The 22,458-nt window shown below is 38.6% G+C and overlaps 1 protein-coding gene, 1 long non-coding RNA gene and 1 other non-coding gene across 4 annotated transcripts in view; all 3 read right to left on the bottom strand.

The window, feature by feature from the left end:
• Positions 1–1,678: 1,678 nt before the first annotated feature.
• On the bottom strand, positions 1,679–10,098 carry LOC135089490 (mucin-2-like). 2 transcript variants are annotated; one of them, XM_063985067.1, is made up of 5 exons: positions 9,944–10,098; positions 8,735–9,216; positions 7,831–7,923; positions 4,723–4,937; positions 1,679–2,643 (listed from the first exon to the last, which is right to left on the bottom strand). In XM_063985067.1, exons 2-5 carry the CDS (start codon positions 9,197–9,199, stop codon positions 2,439–2,441), a joined length of 978 nt encoding a protein of 325 aa, XP_063841137.1. In that variant the 5' UTR covers positions 9,200–9,216; positions 9,944–10,098; the 3' UTR covers positions 1,679–2,438. The 2 variants fall into 2 exon arrangements, with proteins under 2 accessions (XP_063841137.1, XP_063841136.1); XM_063985066.1 differs by having other exon boundaries at positions 8,735–10,098.
• Positions 10,099–11,174: 1,076 nt separating this feature from the next.
• Trnac-gca (transfer RNA cysteine (anticodon GCA)) lies at positions 11,175–11,246 on the bottom strand. The gene has a single exon. It is a non-coding gene; the product is annotated as a tRNA-Cys (tRNA).
• A 5,206-nt stretch (positions 11,247–16,452) lies between these two features.
• Positions 16,453–22,458, bottom strand: part of LOC135089720 (uncharacterized) — an 11,724-nt gene continuing 5,718 nt past the window's right edge. The window contains exon 2 of the long non-coding RNA XR_010261608.1: positions 16,453–17,384. This is a non-coding gene — a long non-coding RNA (uncharacterized LOC135089720). The remainder of the gene's footprint in view (positions 17,385–22,458) is intronic.

The raw sequence follows: 22,458 nt of genomic DNA, 5'->3' as shown, positions 1-22,458 counted from the left end.
TGATGAAGGGGGAATGAAATATAGGAGGGATAAAAAGAGTGTCAATCATAGTCTTTCCTTTCAAGGGGAGGAGGAAGAGGAGAAGAAACATTTTTGATTGATAGTTTTAATTGAAATATATTTATTCCTTTTGATGTGACTCGCCTCATTGTCTCCCTCAATTATTTTTGCTGCTGCCAATCCTTTCATCTTTCGCTAGAGAGGATTTAATGTAACGACCGTCCTGTATTAGTCTTTCTCTCTCTCTCTCTCTCTCTCTCTCTCTCTCTCTCTCTCTCTCTCTCTCTCTCTCTCTCTCTCTCTCTCTCTCTCTCTCTCTGCCCCATTCCCCTTCTGTCCTCTTATTTTATTCTCTAGTCTTCATCCCTCTCTATCTTACGTCCCCTTTCTCTCTCTCTTTCTCTAAACTGTCTCTGCTAAACCATGCACACAACCCTTCCCTTGTGTGTGTGTGTGTGAGTGTGTGTGTGTGTGTGTGTGTGTGTGTGTGTGTGTGTGTGTGTGTGTGTGTGTGTGTCTTTTTAAGAGCATATTTCACTTGAAGAATTTATGCCCAACAAACTTATTTCCTTTCCAAGAACTCAATAACAATTCAAGTGCGAAGAGGGAAGAATTCACAAACTTTTGCTGTATTGTGCATTTCCTCCCGCCTGTACGTTAAAATGGCGCCGCTCCTGAAACCCTTAAGAAGGAAAACACACACTTAAACTCCTCCTTTAAGAACATCTGTGCCGGATTTCGTGCCTAAAGGAAGACGAAATGAACGGAAAAATCAAGGAAATATGAAGGCACAAGAGATTCGGGGAGAGGGAGGCGTTTCGATTCCGCTTCTGAAACAAGGCTTAAGGAATTCAAAACGTTTCGCTCAGCTGTCACTCCTCCTTGTTTCAAAGTTGAAGGGAACTCCTGTTTGTCCTCCGTCTTGTCAAAACTTCTCTTTCGCCAGCTGGTCTACCTCGTCACCAGCTGCTCTGTCCCGCTCAGTCCTCTGGCGGCGAAGAATGGCACTTCCCAGGCACTTGAAATTAGATGCATTGTCCTATTTAGTCTTCCAGCGACGAAAAATAGTACTAACTTCACTTTTAAGAGTAGTTGTTGCATTATTTCTTGTGTTGAAAATTGGTATCGTTTTATTGAGCCTCCTGGTGGCGAGAAATTGCACCGTATTTGCTCTTTTGATTAATTAACGTGCTGCCCTCGTGGTGGTAAAAATTTATCAAAACCTCACTTTTAAGAATATCTTGCATCATTGCCGCTCAGTCCTCTAGTGGTGAAAATTGGAACTGTTCTGTTTAGCTCTGGTAGCGAAAAATTATACCATCATTGGTCTGTAGATTAATAACTGCGTCGGCTGTTCTCGGCCCTCTGGTGGCGGAAAATGGCACCGTTCTATTCAGCCCTCTATTGTCGAGAAATAACACTATCTGCTCTTCATGCACCTTCATATCTGACCCGCTAGTGATGAAAGTTTGCATTATCTTTGCTGTCAAGATTACTCGCTGCACTATCTTTTCGGGCACTCTGGTGGCGAAAAAATAAGATCACACCAGTGTCGCCTTTAAATTAATTTCATCCTCGGTAGATGGTGCCACAGTCACTTGTTGATGCTTGAAACTCTTATATTTCTATTCTGTGCAATCCGATCTCACTCTGACGAATAAAAGACAACCGTAGTGTGTTACTGTTTATTGACTGTGCAGCTTGTAGGCTTTGAATCTTAAAGCTATCGATAAAATAACTTAACACGACGTGAAATTGGCGGTTCGAGTTAATAAAAGAGACAGAACGTTATGAATATAGAGACTTATGAAATACACCTTACTTTATAACATGTATATAAACACTTGAGTTGCATTGATGCCTTAAACAATACCTTAAATAATACACGTGCTTTAAACAATCATTGGTACTTATTACATAGTGCTCTCTTAATCAAATACACACTAATCTACACACCTGATTTGTACTGATACCTTAAATAATATGCGTATTTCAATTACCGATCTCCGTTGTATCATTTTAGTGGTAGCTTCTTTATTGGGGTGGGAATTAGTGGGGGAGAGAAGAAAGAGAAGTGAAGTGAAGTGGTTGAAAAGTTTCTCGCGTGGCGCCGGATTATAAGATTGCACAAAAATACTAGCAGTGTTAAAATGAAGGAAAAAAAATAAAAAACGGGGAAGCAGACAATAAGGTAGACAACAACACATTAATAAACGAAACAGAAGAGGAATTTAGTAGAAAAGGAAAACCCTATTGATTGATCCTTCACCTTTCCTTCACCCGTAATCCACCGAGAATAAGGGAAAGAAAAGAACACTAATAAATCGAAACAGAAAATAAACTTAGCAAAAAAAAAAAAAAAACATAGTCCATCGTTCACTTATCCTTCATCCTTCACCTGTCCTTCACCCTCCACCCATCCGTCACCTGGCAGTCCTTCACCCATACAGCGAGTACTTCCCCCCCTTCGTGTAGTAAGGTTGCCGCCTGCAGCTGGTGACCAAGATAGTGCGGATGTACACGGATGTCTGGGTGACGTATTCGTCCTCCGTGCGGGTGTGTGTGACGGTCCTGTACACGCGGTAAGGTGACGTCAGGGTGTGGATGACGTAATTCGACACGTTCTTCGTCTGCGTCACGTACCTGTTGGAAGTTCATCTTTTTATTTTTTGTGATTTTTTTAGTAGTAGTAGTAGTAGTAGTAGTATAATTACTACTACTACTACTACTACTACCACTACTACTACTACTACTCTTATCATAATCATCATCATCTTCATTGTCATTACTATTCAGAACTGGAAAAATTCCTTACATGGACACAGGAGAGAGAGAGAGAGAGAGAGAGAGAGAGAGAGAGAGAGAGAGAGAGAGAGAGAGAGAGAGAGAGAGAGAGAGAGAGATTATGAGTTTAATTTCGTTTCTCTTTTACTGCAAGTATCACCCTTTGTTAAGATTCAGAGTACTGTAGAAAACGTGTTTGCATGGACGCGCAGAGAAAAGAGAGAAAAGTGAGGTTAATCTTGTCTTTTCTAGGCTACAAAACTTTTTTTATGTAATGTAAGAGGCCCTCTGGCTGAAGACAACAAAACTGGAGAGAAAAGCACTAAAGGCGCCAGTTCCTTAATAAGTTTGCCTGAAAGAAAATCCAGAATTACGTTGTGAAGTGTCCTTGAAAGAGTTTAAGTCATAGACAGAAGAAATTACAGAAGCAGACATGGAGTTCCAGGGATTACAAAAAAAAAAAAAAAAAAAAGACTAGTATGGAAGTAAGTGTATCAAATGTAGTGAATCATTATAAAGGGAAAAAAAAATCTGTCTGGTAGTGAAACGGTAAACTATATTCGTATATCTTTCAATAACCAAGCCAGTCTTTGTTCATGTATTACTGAAGATGTGGCTGTGTTTTAGTTAAGTGAAGAATCTGAAGCTTGAATGGAAATGACATAATAGTGGGTATGAATAAGAAAAAGGTCACCCTTATATTTGTAATTGTTTGAAACGTTTGACATGAATTTTGTTCGTGTGGAGGATGAAATATCATTTTCAAGCAGTTTCATGGTTGAAATGATTCAGCATTGTTTAGTTAATTGGTTCGTTATCCAGTTAATTGGTTAGTTAGTTAAGTAGTTGAATTACTTGGCAGTTTATTTCATCTGTTACCTTTATGTGAAGGGAAAGTAAATTTTATTGGTTTATTCCTCTGCAAAATTATTAACATACCATATCTTTGCATAGTATTACTAAAAAATAATAATAATAAAAGTAATCTTGTATATATAATTTATGACTAAGCTAATACTTAGTAACAAGTTAATTAGCTCATTCTCCAGGTGGGCAAAACAGAAGAAAAATGCAGGTAAACGTTTTAACAATGAATTTCACCTAATTAACATAAACATATATAAATTCAGGATAGATTTCAATTTTTTGCCAAACAATCAGCACCGGATTAGAATAAAGATCAAAAGTTCTCTCTCGTAATGAAGTGTTGAAATTAATGACACCCTTGTGAAGAGCACTACTTGATTAGTATTATTATTTATGAGTATCATAATAACTCATTAGGGAGAGCTTTGTCGCGTACTGGCTTCAATATAGGCTGACATATAAGTAGTAGCAGCAGTAGTATCAGTAGTTGTAGTAGTAGTAGTAGTAGTAGTGGTAGTAGAAGTAGTAGTAGTAGTAGTAGTAGTAGTAGTAGTAGTAGTAATAGTAGTAGCAGGAGTACGACAGAGCATCACAGGCAGGTACGAGAATTACCGGTTTTGTGTTTGTTTATGATTACAAAAAAAAAAAAAAGGCAGGGGGGAGGAAGGGAAATAAATATTGATAAAACATATTCCGGATACGTGATTAACAGTTATTTGGGAACCGATACTGTACTTGTCTTGCTTTACTAGCCTGTGTGAGCGACGCGGTAGAGAGAGAGAGAGAGAGAGAGAGAGAGAGAGAGAGAGAGAGAGAGAGAGAGAGAGAGAGAGAGAGAGAGAGAGAGAGAGACTAAAAGATCAAGGAAAGAGATAAGGAAATTAACTAAAAACAAAAAAAAAACGAGAAAAATCAATAAATAAAGAGTTGAGAGCCACAGACAGACAGATAAACAGAAACAAAAGCTACACACACACACACACACACACACTCTCTCTCTCTCTCTCTCTCTCTCTCTCTCTCTCTCTCTCTCTCTCTCTCTCTCTCTCTCTCTCTCTCTCTCTCTCTTACGTGTATTGCGTATCGGTGGTGTATACAACGCGTCGCTGCGTGCTGGTGGTGACGTGCGTGGCGGTGGTGGTATGTGTCACGCTAACCACATTTGTCCGTGCCGTTGTCGCCACCTCCACCGATGTGTCTGTGTATGTGCGTGTGTCCGTGCTTGTTACGTACTTGATCTGGGTGTGATGCTGCACCTGCGTTAAATACTTGGGAGCCGTGAACACCTGTGGGAGAGAGGAAGTGGGGCAAGAAGAAGGGTTGAGGGGCTGTTGTAATTAATGTTTTGTGATGGAAGGTAATGAAAGATTATGAATGGAAAATGATTTTTTTTTTGTGTGTGTCCGTTTTCTCTTTTTTGCCTATTGTCATGTTTTATTATCTGTTGTTATTGTTTTTGTATTATCGTTTATCTTTTATTTTCATGTTTTCCTTTTTTTTAAGTTTTCGTTTTTTTTTTCTACTTGTTGCTGAATATTAATAGCAGCAGCAGCAGCAGGAGCAGCAGCAGCAGTAGTAGTAGTAGTAGTAGTAGTAGTAGTAGTAGTAGTAGTAGTAGTAGTAGCAGTAGTAGTAACAACAACAAAAATAACAGCAATAATAATAATGATAACAACAACAACACCAACAACAACAACAGCAGGCCTTCGATACCAGCCTATAATTTTCCAATATTTCCTCCCACTATTAATTATCTCACATTACCTGTATTATTTTCCTCCTTCCTAAATACACCAGGAAATTATTTGTTGCCGCTGAAAGGGTAAACAGACAGGCGCATCGAACTCAAATGAACTCCCATTACTCTGCCCTCTTAATTGGATAGGTACAACAGGTGAGGGAAAGTAGATTACGCACGTAGATAGATGAAGGAGTAGATAATGGAACTAGATTAAGAGCGAGACAAGTAGATTAGCTGGATAAATAAGTTAGAGGCTGTTAGTAGGCAAGTGATTAGATAGATAAGTCAATTGCTAAACATTTAACTGGTAGATAGATAGATAGATGGGCTGAGAGTGGTAGTAAGTAGATAATGCAATAGAGAGACAACCAGGTAGATAGATGGATAGATGCATAGGTAAGCAGGGAGGTAGGTAGGTACACAGGTAGATAGGAAGGTAAATAAATCGATAAATAAACAGTTAGCAAGGTGATTATAAAAAAAAACAATGTACAGACAGGTTGGTATATTACTAATAAACAAACAGATACAAAGAAGATAAACAGACAGGTAAATTAGGAAGTATCAGCAGTAGGTACACAGACAAACTGAGGCCTCACCTGTAGCAGACACTCAGGTAATCATGTAGGTATAGATTAATGGTTACAGGTATGGGCAGGTGAGTTGAGTGTAATTATCGATACGCTACCTGCCAACCTACCTATGTATGTAAATATATTTGGCCCCCCCCCTCCCTAATCCAGCCCCTTTCGTTCTAATAATTAAAGGCACACTCGACTAGACCCGGACGACAAACTGCGCCGTGCATCACTGTGTTAATTGCTACGTTACATCACCGGACCATTGTTTATTCATTCGTGTTAATCTTGCACTAAGGAACACTGCCTCTCATAAATACCCTCATGCTGCTGCTGCTTCCTATGAAATATACACCGGCCGAATATTATAACCTATCGTCATTATTCATTTGCATACTACGTAATTATCATTTCAGCCGGGGATTCGAAGCACCTTCAGGCTTCGGGATTAGAGTTGTTAGCCCGCCAGCCAACAGAGGTGTAAGCCAGCCTGATTCAGTGCGAGTCCTAAACCCGGCAAGTGCAGATAAATACGGAAGGCTGGTGGTAGTGAGTACTGAGTCCGAGGGAGGAAAAGTGTCAGATTTTCTCACTAGTGGCAGTAAAAGGCGGAAGGTGGCTCTGGTGTTGATGGAAAAAGACGATAGATGAGTCTAGTGTATATTAGGACCAGTGCCTTTGCTTGAATTCGTGAGTAGTAATAGGAAAAGAGAGAAAAGATTCGTTGGTGATTGGAAAGTGAGTGTACGAAAAAAAAGAAAAAAGAAAAAGAAAATGGTGTATCAGGAAGTGTGAGATTAAAAGCGAGGAAAAGGAGACGTTACAACGTTAAAAGAAAAATAGCATGGAAACGAACGAAAACAAAGAACTCGTGGCAAAATAAAAGGAAAATATACTTGGGGCGCTGAGGAAAGTTTATTGAATGTTAATGTGTTATGTTATGCGGTACGAGGAAGCAATGCAGCGGCGGAAGCTGGGAGAAGTTCCGGGAATAACTGAGAGATTTGTAAAAGTTGAGATTAAGAATATAGAGGGAAATGCTGCTGAACGAGGCTGGCTGGCTGGTTGGCTGGTTGGCAGGCGGGAAGCACGTGAAGGTTGTGGAATTGTTGCTTGAAATTGTAATGGAGGATGAATACAACCAGGAGCAGAATAGCAACCTTTGCCTTGTTAATATTGAGACGACTGGGTGGTTAGGATGTATGAAGGGAAGTTTTATTATCAGAAGTGGAATTGTTACCTGTGTGTTGTTTTTGTTGTTGTTGTTATTATACTAAGAATTGCCGAAGAAAAAGGAGATACTGAATGAAAGAGAGGGAAAGTATGAGTATTACTAGTAGAACGATAACCTTTTTGTGTTGTTTTTGTTGCTGTTGGTGTTGCTATTACACTTAGAGATACTGAATGAAAAGAGCGAAATGAAGCGAACACTAAATGCCACTGATAAGATTGTATGTCCATCCTGGTGAACATTTCTGAGATAACATTTATTCAATTACCTTCAAAACGAACACCGCGTATAATAATTTCAACATCCATAATAAAATGCGGATAGCGTGAGAATATATAATGATAAGAATGAAAATAGCAAAGGTTTAACTAAAATATGCCCTTAAAATGAGAAAAACACGTAGTAAGATAAAAATAAAATAAGGAAAGTTGTAATAAGCCATCATGTTTACACGTAGCACTCCCTATCAACCCCATCCATAAATTTACCTAATCATCTTCCTAATGACTCAGCACTAACAGCCTAATAACAACTCCACTCCATTAATCTATGCTAAGTTCTCATATTCCTTATTATCCTACACTAAACTCTCTTATTCCTTATCCCAGGTACGCCAAACACGGTCTCACCTGCGTCTGGGTGATGAGGCGCGGGGAGGCGAAGGTGGTGACCGTCTGTGTCACCAGCACCGTGGACGTCTTCACCCTCCACTCCGTCAACTCCTGTGGAAGGCGAGTGTTTGAGGAAGAAATCTTGTAATTTTAAAGGTATGTGAAGAATCATCAAGTTTGTAACGGGGGATGTGTTCTTTATTTGACTATTGGACTGCTAGATAAGACTTAATGACTTTTTACTTTTTTTTCGCTCTTTTAGCCTCCTAATTATACTTGATATTTGCACGAGATCATGTTATTAAGCTTCACAAGAACACCTAGGCAGCCAAAGGGTAAAGTTATGTCAGGTTAGATTAGGTCATGTTAGATTAAATTTTTGTATTAGAATATGTGTAGGTTCTGTACTGTTTGATTACGTTTTGAACACACGCACTGGGGACTGGTACCCTTTTTTTTTTTTTTTTTCTTTTTTCTCCCGTTGGTCAGAGCCTCACTTTGTTGACCAATGTACATTTTAGGGCGAAAACTAAGTATATGATCATGCTTAATTGTTATAGTCTGTATGCACATGAAAATCACCATGGAAAGAAAAGTGGAAGAATGTGTTAAATGTTCAAGTTTGTATGAGAGGAAAGAGGGAAGGGAATTAATCTTCCAGCAGCATGTATTATGGAAGCCTCCCTGAAAAAGTCGAGGAAGCAAAACAGAAAACGAGAATATTTTGATGCATAACTATGAAGATAATTTAGAGCCCTGGAGGAGTATTTAAAGTTTTCACATTTCAAGCCCAGAGGTTAACGTAAACAAGTCTGTTATGAAACATTATGTAGGGAAACGATGTAGAGACGATTAAACCTCAATAAATTAACGTAAACCAAGGAATAACACACAAGTAAACAAAAAAAAACACCTCACGCACCTGACTGATTGTAGTGGGGATGTAGTTGATAGCAGTGGCGTAGGTGACGGAGGGGATGAGGTGGGTGGAGGTGATGGTGAAGTATCGGGTGGCGGTGGGCGGGGAGCAGTGACCACCCCCACCAAATATATGCCTGGGAGGAGGAAGGAGGCGCGGCTGGGCATCTGATCTTTTAGTCAGCACCCGCGCTTCAGCTACGGCGGGGATGACTGGCGTGTCCTCGTCTGTTCTGTACGAAGGGGCGACGCTTGCACTGTCCGGGATGGCTGTGGCTTCTAGGGGCGTGACTGCAGGTGGTGCGGTGGTGGTGATCTCATCAGGAGGGGTGGCTATAAGGACTGCCACCGAGAAATCATCTGCAGAATCAGACGTGACTCCCGCAGCAGGCGCAGGAGTAGTGACATCATCCGCGGATCTCACAGGCACGCAGACCGCCGCCAGGAGCAGCAGGAGCTTCGTTAACATCCTGCTGGACGCCCGGACTATAGAGAGGACCGAGGCATTGACGTTATGACCTTGTAGGATGGCGCTTCTTATGATCTTAAATTTCGTAGGATGTCTTTTTCTATCGTGACATTAGATATAGTAGGATAACACTGTATATGACCTTGATGTAGCAGAATGTCATCTCTTATTGACATTATGACCTTGTAGGATGTCTTGTAGGATGTCATGCCTCACAACCTCAAAATTTGTAGGATGTTTTGCTCTATCATGATCCTAGACACAGTAGGATATCTCTATAAACGACTTTAAACCCAGCAAACACCTATTTTCCTAAGAAACAAACACTTAACCGGTATCCTTTCAGAAACAAACACACACCTAGAAACAAGTTACCCCCTTATAAACAATTACCCCTTACAAACAAGCAGTTAACCCTAAGGAACAAACAGTTATCCCCTCAGAAACATGCAAGCATTCTCATATTGACAGGTAATTATTCCCTTAGAAACATATATAATCACTCGCAACCCTAATTAAAAATAGGTAACCGTAATATCGCTCTCCGTTAATAGAAATAACACACCTATTAGCAACAGGTAACTTAATCATCCCCCTTAATTAGCAACATCACCTTCTTAATAACAGATGACAAGGTAATTAGCAACAGGTAACAATCACGCCCTTATGTGGTAACAGATATCAAGGTAATTAGTAACAGGTAACAGCCACCCCTTAGTAACAAATGAGGTAATTAGTACATACCTGTTCTCCGGTGACCAGGTGACCTCTGACTAGCCTTCACCTTCACCCCGCGTCTTATATACAAACACCTGCCTCACTTTCACCTGCTGACCCCACACACGCCACTTCCTCGTTCCTCAGGGCAGGGCACGCACGCTTGTTTACCGTGCGACGAGTACACCTTCTGTAAGGGAATGGGTGGCGGTGGTGGTGGTGGGGGAAGGGGATGGAGGGGAGGACGGATTTTCATTTGTTTATTGTTTATTTATACATTTATTCTTTTATTTTTGGAAGGGTACTAGCCAAGGACAACAAAAAAAAATTTACAAAAGGAAGACCCGCTAACTCTTGCTATTATTTCTTCTCTCAAAGCTTAAAACTCTGTGCTATTCGTCATCTACTGGAATATCTCTGCCCTCACTGAAACTGAAGTCGATGGGTTAAAATTAATTCAATCCGTCAGCTAATGGTATATCTCTGTCCGCGCTCACATTCAATGGGTGAAAACAATGAGATAGGCTGGATGAGGTTGTAATTATGGAAGACACCGTTGACAGCAAAATAATTGACGTATTTCAAGCTGTTTATTACGTTTAGGATCATTTGTTTATTTACTGTTTTTTTTTTTTAGTTATCATTTATTAATGCATCTATTTTATTAATTTTTCTTTTCTTTTTTTTCAGTAAAGTATTTTTTTTCTTTATCAATATCTTTTTTTCAGCAAAGTCGTCGAGTTACTCAAATGAGGTAATAAGTGTTGTATTGGTATTAGCAATCAAAGAGTTAAACCTGTGAAAGTGTGTTAATTGATGAAAATTAACACTGAAATTGTGGAAAGGTGATCTCATTACCTGCAAATATTTCTGTAGGTAGAGCAAAAATCTGTACATACTTAAACACATCCGTTGATTAATTTGTAGCGTGTATCAATATTTTTAAGGAAGCTTACGTATACTTTTAAGATCAGTGAAAAAATACAACAATTACGCAAAGATGACAACAATGTTTGTGAATGTCCGCTTAAGTTGGATAAAATCACACACATATACGCGTAGCCAGCATTCTCAAGTAAGATAACTTATACTTTTAAAAATCAATAAAAAAAATATATACATAAATTACGCGAAGATGACCACATTAACTATGAATATCTGCTTAAGTTAGATAAAGTAATCCATAAATACACATCAATACACAAATGTAGGTGTCGTGTCAAGTTTGTTTCACTTTCCGACAATAAAAAAACAAAAGAGGGGGCGCCCGGGTTTGAACCGGGGACCTCTCGATCTGCAGTCGAATGCTCTACCACTGAGCTACACCCCCTATATTAGGATGCAACATCGATTGAATTTTAAACATATTTATTTTTATATACTTTTCTTAAATTTTTCCTTTTTTTAATTCAGGTTTTTGTTACTTTCATATCCGTTTTCATTACTAATTCCACCATTATAAATGTTGTTTAAGGTGAAATGTGCAGTTTAGTTTACCCTGATATGTGACGTTGATCCTCGTTTTCTATGAAGCTTCTATGTGTTGGTGAGCACATCGCCTCACTGGGGGACTCAAATAAATAGCGCTCTTCCCTTGAATAATACACAGGGGATGTATTGCACAGAATATTGGTTTATATGCGACTTATTAACGCAAGTAGCAGTGAAATTGTTACGCCAAAGTCTTATACCTCAAGTCTTTTTTTTTTCTACCTCTATCTAGTTCAAGTTCTAATTTATTTACTTTTACATTACTTTTATAAAACATTCACACTCTTTACCTCTCTCTTGTTCTTATCCTCCATTTGATTTCCTAACTTTACTTTTATCACTCATTCCCTCTTATCTCCTTACCTGCTCTTTCATCTACTTCCGCTTTATTTCTCCTGTTCATTACCTCTCATCAGTTTCTCTATGTACTATGTGTTCATCTACTTGAATTTGTTCCTTTATTTCTACCTCTATCTCTTTCCACTTTTCACCATCACTCATTCCTGTATCTATTCTTTGTTCTTCGATTATAATTCATTCTTTCATTTCTAATTCTCGCTCTTTTCCACTTATTTTCATTTCTTCCTTTTACATTCCCCAGCCTCTCTCTCTCTCTCTCTCTCTCTCTCTCTCTCTCTCTCTCTCTCTCTCTCTCTCTCTCTCTCTCTCTCTCTCTCTCTCTCTCTCTCTCTCTCCCATCCTTTCCCTTCCCAATCATTTCCCAGGAGGTAATTCAAACTCAGGTGTATATTGGACATTTATTCAAGTGAGTAAGACACGCAGACTCACGGCGACTCTCCAGCGAGACTCGGTCACTCATTTAGTCTCAAAAAGGAAGATCAGTGAGAAAAAGAAGGGTGAGTGAGTAAATGAATAGAAGGTTTTATGTAATAGATGTGAATAGATAAGAATGAAGAGATAAGTAAGAGGAGCTGATGAAAATTGATAAGAGGGAGATAGATAGATAGATAGATAGATAGATAGATAGAGATGAAAACTAAGAATATACGTAATAGACAAAAAATTTTAAGAAATAAAGAAGGAAACAGAGGAAGAAATAGAAAAGTCGGAGTATTTAGTAAATAAGTAGATTCTTTAATATTTCCATTATCACTTTTTTTTTTAGATTTTTTTTAATGTGAGCTGTTTTTCCAAAACAAATGCTACGAAATTAAAAGGAACGAAAAAGAATTGAAGCAAATCATATGTAGCAAAATCATAAAAGAATATATAACATAACATAATTATTGCAAAGAATAACAAACTCAAAAAGCAACTTAACAAATCATAACAAAATGCCTTCCCCTCTTTGTGCGTGCGTGTGTGTGTGTGTGTGTGTTCCTTTGCCTGTCTCCATCCATATTGTTATGTTTATTACGTTCGTGTGTATATGCAAACATGTACTGGTGTGTGTGTGTGTGTGTGTGTGTGTGTGTGTGTTCACAAGTCAAATGCTTAAGACCTAAAAACTCATTACTCATCTTCCATCTTGTTTCGAAAGTTCAGATTGCCTTTCAAACACATCAAATAACAGAGAAACTCTCTTCTCTCTCCTCTCTCCTCTACATAATCCTTTGCCACTTTCGAACATTACAAGAATATTATTGAGAGAACGAACCAGATTCCATTTTACTGCTCCTTTAGATTATTATTATTATTATTATTATTATTATTATTATTATTGTTATTGTTATTGTTATTGTTATTAATGTTATTATTTATGGAGTGTGATTTTTCCGTCTCTTGTTCGCCGTTCGAAGAGTGAATAAGGATGAATAACACAGGAGGTGGTTATGTACATGCCTCCTGCCACTCCCAGACACATTGTAAAAATAGAATATAGATATTGAACTATGACTAAAAGAGTAGAAAAAAAAAAAACGAAACTCAAAGTGGAAACAACTGAAACAAATTAAGTAAACTCGTAATAAAGATCAGAGAGCATTCGTAATTAACAGCAGAACAAAGTAAAATAAACTCAAAGTAAAAGAAAGAAATAAAGAAACTTGTGTGTAAGTGAAAGTTAATCAGACACTGAGCTTTCAAGATTAACAAAGGAACAGAGTAAAATAGAAGAAAATTAAAGTAGCATAAAAATCATAATGGAGAGAAATTAAGATAGTTTTGTGCGTGAGATTAAACGTGAGAATAAACACTAATGAGCCTTCAAAACTAACAACAGAACAACGCTTTAAGAAAACTTACTGAAGAACATAATATTTCTATAAACGTGAGCAAACCAACAAGGTAAGTTTATAATGAGAGAAACAATAACTAATCTTGTAGGAAATGTCAGACCTAACTAAATTTGTAACTCAGACGGGAACACAGATTTGTAGATAACACGTAACTAAATATGTAACAGAAGGTAATACATCTTTGGAAACAAATGAAGGATCTTTACGAAACAATAAACAACCTAGTAAACATTAGTCAGAAATAACTAAATATTCATGTATGACTAACGAAAGGTACAGTTTTGTAAATCACATTATAACCAGACATATTATGCAACAAACAAGTTACATTTTTGTAAATACGAAATAACTAAACTATTACAAACAAAAGATACGTATTTTGCAAGTAACATAACGAAATTTATAACAAACACAGGGTACATCTTTGTAAATAAAACTTCACTAAATCTAGAACGAACACAAGGCAGTACAACTTTACAGATAACCGAAAGATCTTAAATGGACCACTAGATTGCTTAAACCTAGAGACAAAATCAATGAGTATTAGCACACTGGGCAGCGGAAGCACATGCGATGAAGCTTGTGCTGAAGGAAACACTCGGTAGCAGCTTTCCCTTCAGCCTTTACACAATACTACTAAGATATGTAAACGATTCAGGCATAGGCGCTCCGTTGGAAAGAAGGAAACTAGTATAAACACATACAAAAGCAACTAAACATCGGAGGAAAAGAAATATATATGCAAACTAAGCAACACAGCGTCGGAAAGAAGACATACACAGACAGTCATACACAAAGTAACATTACGTGTGAAAGAAGAAAATTAAGCACAAACTAAGCAACACTACGTCTAATATAAGCGAGACAAGCAGCAAAATAAGCAAGCAATTATAAGCGACAGGTAAAAGAAGACAAGCGATCTAATGCAGTTTATCGCGACGCGTTCAACTGAAGAAAGCAACTTAAATTAATGGAAGACTTGATTTTTGGAAGCATCGGGGCGTTCCTTTAACTTTAAATTATTTGTTTTGTTTTTTTATAGTCATGTCTCATAGCGGGAGTTTGTACGTGTTTATATATTGGTAAAAAATGGCTGGATATGTGGGGTATATGCCAAAAATAATAATTATAATGAAAGTGCAGAAAATATACATAATGTGCAAAGTATTTGGTTTTCAAGGGAAAAAATATTAATCCTGCTTCACAACTTAATCCAACCCTTTAAATAATTATTAATATCAAGTTATCCGAAATTAAAAGAGATCAAGACAAAACGAAGCGGACAAAAAATCTACGTGAAGCAACTACTGGTAACAAAAGCGAATCGAAATCTAAACACACAAGCGCAAAGCATTCAAAACCCGTACAGAATGGAGGAACAACACAAAGAATTATATCCCAGAGCCTCGCGTGACAGGAAGAAGGGAAACAAAAAGAATAAAGGGAAAAAATAAAATGCTACTGCAACAGCAATGAGGAAAATTAAATGGAAAGTCTGTAAGAACGAATGAAAGCAAACAAAGAGAGAGGGATATTTAAACATAAATAATGAGAATAACTGCAAATTATAGATATGTAGTAAGAAAATAAAAAGGAAGATATCAGGGTAAAAAGTAATTAAAAAGTAAACAAAAGGTGCAATAAGACAAAATAAAACATGTAGAAATTTAAGAATGAAAAATAATAAAAAATAAGAAAGTATTAGAAAAAAATGATGAAAATAAAAAAAAAGTTGTAATAAAGAAAAATCTAGGGAGTAATAAATGAAAAAAAAAAATAAACAAACTACTAAAACAAACAAAACTGACGAGAAAAAAAATAAGATAAAACATAACATATAATAAGGGAAAAAATAAAAGAATAATAAAAAAGAAAACAAATAAAATATCAGAATAAACAAAACTAATGACAAAAAAATAGACGTAAAAAATAGAAAGGTAAAAGAAAATTTAAAAAATCAACAAAAAGTAATCAGAAAAATGAAAAGACAGGAAACAAATATGATAACGAAAAAAAATATCAAAATGTAAGAGCTTAGAAAAAAGAATGCACGTTTCCTCCGTTTTCTTGCAGACGCTCGGGGACAGTTTAACGTAAGTGGCACGGGTAACTTAAGCAATACGAGCACCATGGATACTTAGAAGGCACAGCGGCCGCCGATTACACAAAGAAAAATACACTTAATGGGTAATAAGACAAAAAAAAAGTACGGTTGATGAGAGAGAGAGAGAGAGAGAGAGAGAGAGAGAGAGAGAGAGAGAGAGAGAGAGAGAGAGAGAGAGAGAGAGAGAGAGAAGTAAAAGATAGAAAGATAAATGTACAAAAATAAAGGAAACACATAGAGTGAGGTGTGAAAGTAAACAACGTAAAAAATAACTGTACAAAATCGAAGAAAATAGAGAGAGAGAGAGAGAGAGAGAGAGAGAGAGAGAGAGAGAGAGAGAGAGAGAGAAAGCTTGCGTCGGAGTGCTTAGGCGTACGTAATAAGGCCGTAAGAGGCAACACGAAGTAACACATGAGCACAGTCGCCTCAAGAAGTGATGCCAGGAAGTCCCGTGAATTTCTTGCATGTAAATCAAATATAAATTAAAATGTAAACTCGTCTGCATTAAGAGATTCGCGAAGACCTACAAGAACTGAGGATGTGGCAGGAAGATTATCTTTCTTTTTCTTCTTCCTCTTCTCTCTTTACTACTTCTTCTTCTTTGTCTGTTTCAGGTATACAGAGCAATGGCGAAATATGCTTTATAAAGAATTTAAAAAAAAAAACATGCCACTCTTTAATTAAAAAATCTAATAATTGTCTGATTTTTTTTCTTTTTCTTTTTTTCTTTTTTTTTCTTTTGTTTTTCGTGCACTTATGGCATCGCTCCTTCAGGCAAGTGTACGTCCTATGTAACTCAAAAATAATAAAGCCCGAAGCTGCCTTGTTGGGGCCTTTGCTACACCCACTCAAAACACAGACAGGCAACACAAACAACACTCAGGAGACACAACACAGGTGGGAGAAGCAATGAGGAACACCTGCATCACTTGGTCCATGCAATCAAAGCTTCTCCTCTATACACGAGAAGAATAGATACATTTTTTTTATAGATTAGTGTTTGTATGCGAATAGATGCATACTTTTTGAATTAGTGTTTGTATACGTGAAGCTTAAAGACTGTGGAATACATGCTTTTTTTTTTTTTAATGGATTAGTATTTGTATACGAAATAAAATTTGGAGCATGTAGAGTAGATACATAATTTTTTCTTTTAAATAGATGTGTGAGACGAAGTGTGTGGAGTTAATAAATACTTTTAAATGGATTAGTGTTTGTATCCGAAAAGCTTCAAGAGTGTACATGTTTTTTTTGTTTTTTAATGGATTAGTAATATATGTTGTTTGCTTATATACATACATATTTTTTTTTTTAGATTAATGAGTATTACATATTGTTTGTATACATGAAAGATGGAGTGTAGAGTAAATACATATTTTTAAATGAATTAAAGAGTATAGAACAAACAAGCACTTTTTGAGTAAATGAATAATACATAAATGAAAGTATGAAATAAATACATACTTGTAAATAAATGATTAATGCATACTTCTTGTATACATAAAAAAAAGGTCTTTTTTTTTTCTTTTTTAGTTTATATGAATACTGAGTAGTTAGTGTATATATTTTCTTTATGCATTTGTTTCTGTTACAACAGTTTGTCTTTGTTTTCCTCAACAGATGAACCTGACGAAGCCGTGACGGTATGTCCAGCCAAGCGTCCCTCCTCCATTTTCTGTAAGGTAAGAAAATGTGGAATTATAACCCAAATCAAGAAATTTTCCATCTAATGAAACTTTATCACATCTATGTATATTCCTCCCATAGAAAGAGAGAGAGAGAGAAATAAAAGAAAGAAAAAAGAAAAAGAGATTATTTGAAAAAGTCAATTATTTACATATCTGATAAAACTTTATTGCCTTTATATTTGTTACTTGTATAAAATAAATACGAGATCATCGTTACACCAACTATTTAAGCTTTATCGTATATTTATCTGAATCAATAAAGCAAAGAAAACTCAAAATCGAATCATCCATATTAAGTTAAAAGTAAATATAAGCACACAGAAAGTCAACTTCCTTCCATTTTTTTTTTTTTTAAGTTTCTTTTTCATGTTAAGTCGTCTATAGAAAGTTCACATCATTTATACTCCCTCCTTATATGTAACGTGTGTGTGTGTGTGTCACTCGCTTTCACCACAGGCTTCTTACATCTTCCCCTACGCTCTTCCTCCTCTCCTCCTCCTCCTCCTCCTCCTCCTCCTTCTCCTCCTCTTCCTCCTTCTCCTCCTCCTCCTCCTCCTCCTCCTTCTCCTTTTCCTCTTCCTCTTCCTCCTCCTCCTCCTCCTCCTCGTGGGAAATGTATGGCGCACTTCTTTTATTGAAATGGACGTGTCAGTCTTCGGGCGGGGTTGGTCTCACGCCTTTTCCCACGTGGCTGAGGTGCCTGTCAACTTTAAAGTACCTAGTCAGAGAGAGAGAGAGAGAGAGACTTTCGAACGTTGCTAGGATGTGTGTGTGTGTGTGTGTGTGTGTGTGTGTGTGTGTGTGTGTGTGTGTGTGTGAGATAGTTGTTGTAGTTCTTGTGGTTTTGGTTACAGCTTTAATTGCATTTCCCGAGATTGTGGATGCAATGTAAGTCATGTTAGTAGTAGTTGTAGTAGCAGCAGTAGTAGTAGTAGTAGTAGTAAGGGTGATAGTAGTAACAGTTAAAAAGCCACAAATCGGTAGGAAGCAAGAGCAATTAACGTAATACCAAAAATAAAAAAAAATTAAAAAATAAACGAAAAAGGAAAAGAGAATAGGATACCGGAAGATAAAGAAGAAGGGAAAGAAGAGGAAAACAAGAGAAAGAAGAGCGAGAGAATCCCACGGTGTTCAGACGAAGAGGAGGAGGAGGAGGAGGAGCAGGTGGAGGGAGGGAGTAAGAGGAGGTGGAGTAAGAGGGAAGGGGGAAACAGACTGCAGGTATCCCCGACTGGCAGTGTGGGGCCGTCTGCTGGTGGGGGAGGGTCACGTGCAGTGCCGAGAGGAGGGTCACACACACACACACACCGGCAGTGACCTGAGTGCCAAGTGTCAAGGTGGCACTGTATGGGTCTGAGGAGAACACGTGTGCAAGGTGCGTGTCTGGTTTGTGAGCTTGGTTAGATTGTTGTGTTTGTTGCAGTGGGTTTGTTATGTCGGGGTCGGGTTTGTTGAGGTTCGGGATGAAGTCTGATAGTAGTGAAGTTTGAGTTATATTAGTGTTGTTGTTGTTGTTGTTGTGTGTGTGTGTGTGTGTGTGTGTGTACGAATGCAAGAGAAAAATCATTAAAAGATATGTTGAAAGATGAATATTAAACCATATATTAAAGTAAAAAAATAAATAAATAAAAATAAAGTATGGATTTAAGAAAAGACGGAAGTCACAAACGGAGCTAAACCAGAGAGAGAGAGAGAGAGAGAGAGAGAGAGAGAGAGAGAGAGAGAGAGAAGGGGGGGGAGATGGAGAGGGATGTCAACTCGCAGATAAACGGATTTAGTAACTTTTCCTTTCACTACGTAATCTAAATCTTACAACTTTACGATTTGTTCAACTCGCTTCTCCCTAAAAACTTGCCTCTCGTGAACTTCTAAATATATTCATCTCCTAAATCCTTGACAATCCCTTTTTTTCACGTCTTTTCTTACGTCAAAACTTTAAATCCAAAAGAAAAACGAGATACACAGACTTACTTCCTTTCTCTAATCCTTCATTTGTCTCGAAAGGTAAAGTTTGTGTCTATTCCCTGCGCATTTGACCTGAGTTGCATAAAAGTCCTGCGCAATCCACGGAACTTTTCCCTCCGCTGTCCTTGCGTGGGAGAGCGAAGGGAGAGGAGTGAAAGGAAGGCAAGGCAAGTGTGGAGGAAGTGTCTCACGCCCACCTCTTCCTCTTCCTTCCTCTCTATCTCTTCCTCTCCCTCTTCCTCTTCCTCTTTTCCCTCGTTACCCTTTCCTTCCCCTACGCTTCCTCCCTTTTTTCCTCGTAATCCTTTCTTTGGCTTCTTGTCCTCACGCCTGCTTTCTTTCCACGACCGTCTTTTGTTTTCACTTTTACATTCTCTCCCTACCAGTTATCTCCGCCATCTACCTGTCTCCCTCCTTAATTACTTCCACTTGGGCGTCTCTCTCTCTCTCTCTCTCTCTCTCTCTCTCTCTCTCTCTCTCTCTCTCTCTCTCTCTCTCTCTCTCTCTCCGCATTCATAGTCGAGCCTTCCTTCCTTCCTTCCTTCCTTCCTTCCTTCCTTCCTTCACCCAAACCCTCCATTCCTCCTTTCCTCCATTTTTCCTTCCTCCATTTCTCTAGTGTAACATGTTTTATTCTCCTTTCCCTCTCTCTTTCTCTTTCTCTCTCTTTTTTTCCTCTTTCCCCTAAACCTTACTGTCATATGTGGAAACTCTCTCTCTCTCTCTCTCTCTCTCTCTCTCTCTCTCTCTCTCTCTCTCTCTCTCTCTCTCTCTCTCTCTCTCTCTCTCTCTCTCTCTCTCTCCACTTACCATTTGTAATAATAACGGAATACATAATATATGCGACTCCCTCCCTTTCTTCATTATTTCCCTCCTTCCTTCCCTCCCTCCCTCCCTCCCTCCCTCCCTCCTTCTCTCAGCGTGCATTACTCAGCCTGATATTTCTTTCCTTCCCTCCCTCCTTTCCTCCTTGCATCCTCTTGACTTCCTCTTATCCCCTCCTTTACTTCTCCTCTCCTTGCTTCCCTCCTTCATTCCCTCAGCTGTGTGCCTCATTCGTGTGTTTTCTTCCTTCCTTCCCTTCTTCCTCCTTTCTTTTGCTTTTCTCTCTTTTTCATCCTTTCTTATTCATCATTACTTTCATTCACTTATTCCTCCCTATCTATCCCTCCCTTCCTTCTTCTTTATTTTCTTCACTAAACCCCTTTTTTTTATATATATATTTCCTCGCTTCCTTCTTCCTCCTTCATTTTCCTTTCACTCAACCGCTTTTTCTCATCTCTTCGCTTTATTCCATCTTCCTCTCTTCGTTTTCATCTTATTATCCATTCCTTCCTTTCTCCTTCCCTCCTTTGTTATTCTTACATGTAACCATCCCTCCTTCTATCCCATCTTCCTCCTCTCTCCGTTTTCTGTTATGTTAATCTCTGTCCCTTCCTTTCTCTATCCCTCCCTCTCTCCTTCGTCGCCTGCGGGAGGAGACGCGCTGGTTGGGTCGAGTAAAGGTCGGGTCGGCGTGTCCCGTTAGCTCAGTAGCGCCCCAAGCCAACCCAAGGGCCAGTTGGCGGAGGGGGAGGGTCAGGGGGCGAGAGGAGGAGCAGGAGGGTGAGGGGAAGAGCATGGGGTAGACTTATACAGAGGAATGAGGGACGGGGGGTCGCATGGAGAGGTGAGGGAGGGAAGATGAAGGTAAGGGAGGGGTAGATTAAGATTTGCAGGTGTAAGGGAGGGAAGGTAAGACTCAGGTGAGGGAGGGAACAGGTGAGGGAGGCTAGCACTTTCAGGTAAGGAAGAGAAAGAACAGGTGAATGCTTGCAGGTGGTGAGGGAGGGAAGGGGAGGGAAGGGAGGTGAGGGAGGGAAGGCAGGTGGTGAGGGTGAGGTTAATGGGGCATTGGAGACTAGTGAAGGGTGGAGGAGGAAGGGCAGACGTGGCAGGCAGACAGGAGGAGGTGGGGGTGGAGGAGGGAGGAACGCTGAGGTGGACGGAATACATACACACGCACACATTCTAGGGTCGTGAGATGTGTGTGTGTGTGTGTGTGTGTGTGTGTGTGTGCGAGCCAGACGACCAAGTAAGATGCCAGAAACACACCTTGCACTACTTAATTACAAAAACTCCTGCCCACCTGTACATGCTACACACCTTTACTTCATCACTGCCAGTCGCTCCCACGCTCCTGTCGGTTCCGTGAGTAACCGTCGTTGAGAATAAACAAGTAAAAAAATCTGGAGGTAATGGTTGTTGTTACCGGTAAGTTGTGCTGTGAAAAAAACATGGCAGTTTCTCGACTCTGTGTGTGTGTGTGTGTGTGTGTGTGTGTGTGTGTGTGTGTGTGTGTGTGTGTGACGTCACTTAGCAGCTGTACACGCCCTGACTTTGCTCCAGTTGCGTGTTAAATTATATATGATTGACGTAACATAAGCTAAATTTAACAATCAAGAGACTATCGATTCACTTTAAGTCTGGACGGTGCAGGATTGTGTTTAGGTGTGACCTTAGAAAAATCATCCCAGATACTTTGTTCTCACGTTTGCACTTCCTCATTATTATTGATTGGGACAGTATGACACAGCGCATTCATGTATAAGCCTCTATTGCGTGACTTCCTTGTAAATGTTGATTGATATTTACCTTTAGTAATGTAATGATATGACACGCAAATGTAAATAATGAAAGTAATGAAAAATTGGTATGCATTTAATCAAGTAAAGTAATCAAACAGAACACAAACAATGCTATAAAAGATATTCATTTGTAAATACATGCATACATACATGCATACTAATTGGCAAAGATAGATAGTTAGACAAATGAGTATATAAATAGATAGTAAATATAGAGATAGACAGACAGACAGACAGACAGAAAGATAAGTAGACCAATAGATAGACTTTAATAATCACAAACTTTCAAAACAAATAAATCAAACAAAAACACATTAAAAAAACTTCTCAACCCCACTACCAAACACAAGAAAGACAACACAACAGCAAAACAATGACACTCACACGCTCCCACAGAAGCAGACTAGCATCCCTCCATGAACGTCACTCTGAAACACGTCTGCCGGCACCTCCACTACTTTGAAAAGAG

This window comes from Scylla paramamosain, chromosome 33, assembly GCF_035594125.1.
Source record: "Scylla paramamosain isolate STU-SP2022 chromosome 33, ASM3559412v1, whole genome shotgun sequence".
Classification (NCBI taxonomy): Eukaryota; Metazoa; Arthropoda; class Malacostraca; order Decapoda; family Portunidae; genus Scylla; species Scylla paramamosain.
The sequence above is the reverse complement of the archived record's forward strand: the minus strand, read 5'-3'. Positions and strand labels throughout refer to the sequence as shown.